General features: G+C 50.2%; 1 protein-coding gene across 1 annotated transcript in view; it reads right to left on the bottom strand.

Moving 5' to 3' along the window:
• Positions 1-4,725, bottom strand: part of TNMD (tenomodulin) — a 13,845-nt gene that overhangs the window by 3,803 nt on the left and 5,317 nt on the right. Inside the window, exons 4-5 of the mRNA XM_009642987.1 lie at positions 4,223-4,324; positions 830-983 (exon numbers count right to left, since the gene is read on the bottom strand). Coding sequence (XP_009641282.1) covers positions 830-983; positions 4,223-4,324 — 256 coding nt within the window. The remainder of the gene's footprint in view (positions 1-829; positions 984-4,222; positions 4,325-4,725) is intronic.

Genomic DNA, 4,725 nt, shown 5'->3' on the forward strand with positions numbered 1-4,725 from the left:
ATTCTATTCTATTCTATTCTATTCTATTCTATTCTAATACCCAGCTACAGCACCTGTTGGTGGCTTAGGTAAGCCCCCCAGTGACACTAATTTTCTTTGCAGCAGGGTTGTAACAGCAGGGACCGAGGAAGCAGGAGGGGGACAGTAGCCAGGGACAGCATCCTCCCTCTGCATCGGGGGTCTCTGACGGCTGCTCGCTCCCAGGACCATCGATGGCTGCGAGCAGACTGGTCCCCGTGGGGGGTGAGATGCGCCTCTGCGGCTGCAGAGTGGAGGGAGCTTTCTCAGTAGGGGGTTTGAACTATCTCATTTGGATAGAAGTGGGTTAGGGAGAGCAGGTAATCACACCGGCGGATCTGAGAGGCCGCAACCTCTGCAAGGGCTGTGTACCGAGCAGCTGGAGGTGGCAACCCTGTTGTGTGATTGAGATGCAGATGTCTGCTCATGCTCTCATGCTCATGTGGTGACGAGAATTTAGGCGTCCCAATTTCCAGCAGCACTGGCTTCTTCGCAGGTAGAAAGGGTTTGGGGTTTTTTTTTTGCCTTGTTATGAGGAGGGTGGCCGCTCTGCAAAGCCCGGGGTGGTGGGCAGCCAGCAGAGACCAGTGCTTTGCAGAGAGAAACTTTGGCCCTTGCTATTGCATTGGCCGTGTTCTCTCATGGTTGTGGCCAACATTGTGTTCGTGTTTGAGATGTACAGGGAGACTGTGGAAATGGGTTCCCACCGTGCTGCGCTGGGGCACGTGGCAGAGGGGACATGGGTGGGTGGTGGGGCTGCTCCCATCGAGGGGGCTCACGGGCACTTTGGGGAGGAGATGGCTCTTTGTACCTGCTATCGGCGTGGGGTGGATCCAGTAAATGGTCACGTTCCTGCAGATGTCAAAAATTTTGGAGCTCTTCAGGAACTCCTTGTTCTGAATGGGCTTTTCCCCAGGCACCCAGACCATGGACTGGTCCAAGTAGGTGGTTGTGATTTCTTCTCCCTGGAAGAAAAGCGAGATGTCACCCTGGCGTGGTGAGACATCCTCTCCCCTTGGCTTACCTGGAGGCACCCCTCTCCTCCCAGCGAGGAGCTGGACTTCGCCTTCGCCCCAGGACCGGGCTGCCCGCCGGGCGCACATGCAACGCCCTGCTGGTCCTCATGGAGGGACCCCATCACAAGCCAACACCACCCTGCTCTCTCCTCCCTCCGTTCATTATGCTACAAGAGCCTTCTCCTGTGCGGTCCCCGCCATCTGGAAGAGCCTTCTGGAGCACCCCAGCTCATTTAAAACCCAAGATTAAAACATCTCCTCTCTGCTTTGCTCTTACTACTTAATTTCTCTCTCCTTCTGCTACTGATTTTGTGATCGAACACTTTAATTTATTCCTCACAGAAATTCTTTGCACGACCGTATTCTGTAATTTATACTACCCGTCTCTGCCGTTGCATTAGTCCATGGTGTGTTTTGGCAGGTGCTTAAGGAGAGAGATATATAAAGATTATTGGATGGGTCTGCGCTGAGCTATCTGCCAAGGCAACGTTGTGTATGTTGGTGGTGGTAGCCCATAGAGCAAGTTGGCAAATGGCATTTTTCTCTCCAGAAGGCATCTAGAGCTGTATTTCTCTTTTATAGAGTTTTTCCTTATGGCTTTGGGAAGTCTTCGGAAAGAGCTAAGACAACCTGACCCAGTCTGAGTTATTTTCAGAGTCTCTGGTGAAAGCTGTGGGGTTGGGGAGGTGCTGCCTGAAGGACCTGGCAGCGCGCGGGCTCTGGGAAGAGATGACTAGATTTTAAATCTACATTTATCTCATTGGGTTCTACATTTCAGCTCTCTACCTGGGGCAATGTTCTGCTAAAGACTGGGAAGTCATATCCCTTTTACGACGGTAGCCGAAAAGATCTATTAGCTTCTTATGGCATAATCAAAGAACCAGTGTCTGGGAATTTGGGTCATGATTCAGGGAAATGTTTCTGCACACGCTTCGTTTCAAAGACGTGTCCTGCTGGTGTTTTATCTGCAACAGCTTCCTTGCGGGGGGGGACTTAAACTGCTAACCCCCATCACCTTGCAAACGGGGAGGCGGGAGGGCTGTGCCACCGCCGGGGCCTCGGGGATGGGGACGGGGACAGGGGATGACTGCTTTCAAGGGACTGAGCCATCACCCCAGGTTACGCTGTCAGGGAGGGCTTAAAATATGGAGTCAGGCACTTTTGCCATGCAGCGTGCAAAGCGTGCGCCTCCTTGCAGCAGGAGGTGGTGGGCAAAAGCGAAACGGGTGTGAGAAGCAATCAGGCACATGGGTGGGAGGAGGGTCTGGGCAGGACAGAAAGGTGGCCCCAGCCCGGCGCTTCCCACCTCCCAGGGCTGTACGCCAAGAGCTTTCTCAAATTGCATTTCTTAAACACGGTTGCTCTTTTAAATTCATTACTTCTGCCTCATTCTGCTTGAGAACATGAGGCTCAAATCTTGGAGAAAACAATTTGATTGACTTTTTGGTGCTTGCTAATCCTGAGCTGCCTTGCGACCTTTTGACTACAACAGGATTATTGTTCTTGATCTCCGGTATTGTGCCGAGAGGTTTTTGTCTGCCGGCTGCCTAATCCCGTCTCTTTCCACTTCTTGTTTTTAGAAGCAATCCTCTGAAATAAGATCATTTTATGAAGCAATCACAACTCCTTATTTCTTTATTGCGGAGTCTCCAGGAAGGCTGGAGCAGACGGGAGGGCGGTGGGGCAGGGCTGGGTTTCACCGGGGGCAGAGGGGTGTCCTGTTTAATTCACCTACCTCGAGCTCGGGGATCTTGGCCTCTGTCATCTCAGGTAGGACTTTAGTCTGGGTTTTGATGAAACATTTTTGAAGTCCCACGAAGAAGATGCCAGTTATTCCCTGCCGCATCAAAACAAACACCAAAAAAGCAGTCAGGGCAAAGCGGGAGGATGAATAACCCCGTCGTGCGGAGGGTGCAGCTGGATGAGGGCTTAGCTGTATTTTTCCTGTCGATGCCTTTGTGAAAACTCTGTTCGGCAGCAGCGCTAAGATGTACTAACAGGTTCTCCTAAGGGATATTGTATTTTATGGTTTGGGAGAATTGGGCTTTTTACAAATATTTTAAGGCAGATAGCCATAAAATTTTACTTTGCTCCCCTTCTCCTTATAACTATCATGAGCTCTAGTTATAAATAAAAATATGCAGAACAGCATCTGACCGTTATGGTTATATGAACATTCAGCCCCCAGTTCCTGCTAGGCTATTAGCTGAAAATATTGCCATATGTCACTGCACAGGGTATTTCCCATAGGTTTCAGAGAGAGCCTACAACATTGTCACGAGGTTTTAATGCTCTCCAGACAGACAAATGTACCGGGCTTGGATAGATTTATGATGATTGCGTTCCTTTGCAAGGGTAAATCCAATAACTAGGTCTTGCTTTTAAGATGTGTTTCATTGGAACTGAACCACGCCACTATTAAGTACTGGTGGAAGCTTATGTAGATACACATCTCCTTTCCTTTGAGAGGGTCTTTAGGGAGTCTGCGTATGGGCATTGCTCTCCCTCATCATCCCAGGTCTTGTTCCAGAGACCCAGTGGTGTCCTAAGGGATCTTCTTGGTCCTGCTGCAAGAGGGCAGGCAGCCTCCCGGGGACAAACCCTGCTACACTCACATTTTTGAAGTCATGGATCTCCAGGATTTCCTCGCTGCCATTCCCGCTCCTGAAGGTCTCTGTCCTGGCCAGGGGGTCAATCTCCATCACAATCTTCTTCTTCTCACCGTGGCTGAAGAACGTGTGCTCCATGTCGTAAACCTGTGAGGGACAAAACCACATGGGGGTTGGCTGAGCCCCCCACCCAATTTCGTGTGCTGGCCAGTGGGTGAGTGAGCTGAAGCTGGGCACCTGACCTCTGGTGTTGGGTACCCTGCCACGGGGCCGGCTGCTTCCCCGCTCCCTGGCTCTGCGCCAGTGAGCTGCCTTGCGACCTTTTGACTACAACAGGATTATTGTTCTTGATCTCCGGTATTGTGCCGAGAGGTTTTTGTCTGCCGGCTGCCTAATCCCGTCTCTTTCCACTTCTTGTTTTTAGAAGCAATCCTCTGAAATAAGATCATTTTATGAAGCAATCACAACTCCTTATTTCTTTATTGCGGAGTCTCCAGGAAGGCTGGAGCAGACGGGAGGGCGGTGGGGCAGGGCTGGGTTTCACCGGGGGCAGAGGGGTGTCCTGTTTAATTCACCTACCTCGAGCTCGGGGATCTTGGCCTCTGTCATCTCAGGTAGGACTTTAGTCTGGGTTTTGATGAAACATTTTTGAAGTCCCACGAAGAAGATGCCAGTTATTCCCTGCCGCATCAAAACAAACACCAAAAAAGCAGTCAGGGCAAAGCGGGAGGATGAATAACCCCGTCGTGCGGAGGGTGCAGCTGGATGAGGGCTTAGCTGTATTTTTCCTGTCGATGCCTTTGTGAAAACTCTGTTCGGCAGCAGCGCTAAGATGTACTAACAGGTTCTCCTAAGGGATATTGTATTTTATGGTTTGGGAGAATTGGGCTTTTTACAAATATTTTAAGGCAGATAGCCATAAAATTTTACTTTGCTCCCCTTCTCCTTATAACTATCATGAGCTCTAGTTATAAATAAAAATATGCAGAACAGCATCTGACCGTTATGGTTATATGAACATTCAGCCCCCAGTTCCTGCTAGGCTATTAGCTGAAAATTTTGCCATATGTCACTGCACAGGG

This window comes from Egretta garzetta, unplaced genomic scaffold (genome assembly GCF_000687185.1).
Source record: "Egretta garzetta isolate BGI_Z169 unplaced genomic scaffold, ASM68718v1 scaffold220, whole genome shotgun sequence".
In the NCBI taxonomy this organism is placed as follows: domain Eukaryota; kingdom Metazoa; phylum Chordata; class Aves; order Pelecaniformes; family Ardeidae; genus Egretta; species Egretta garzetta.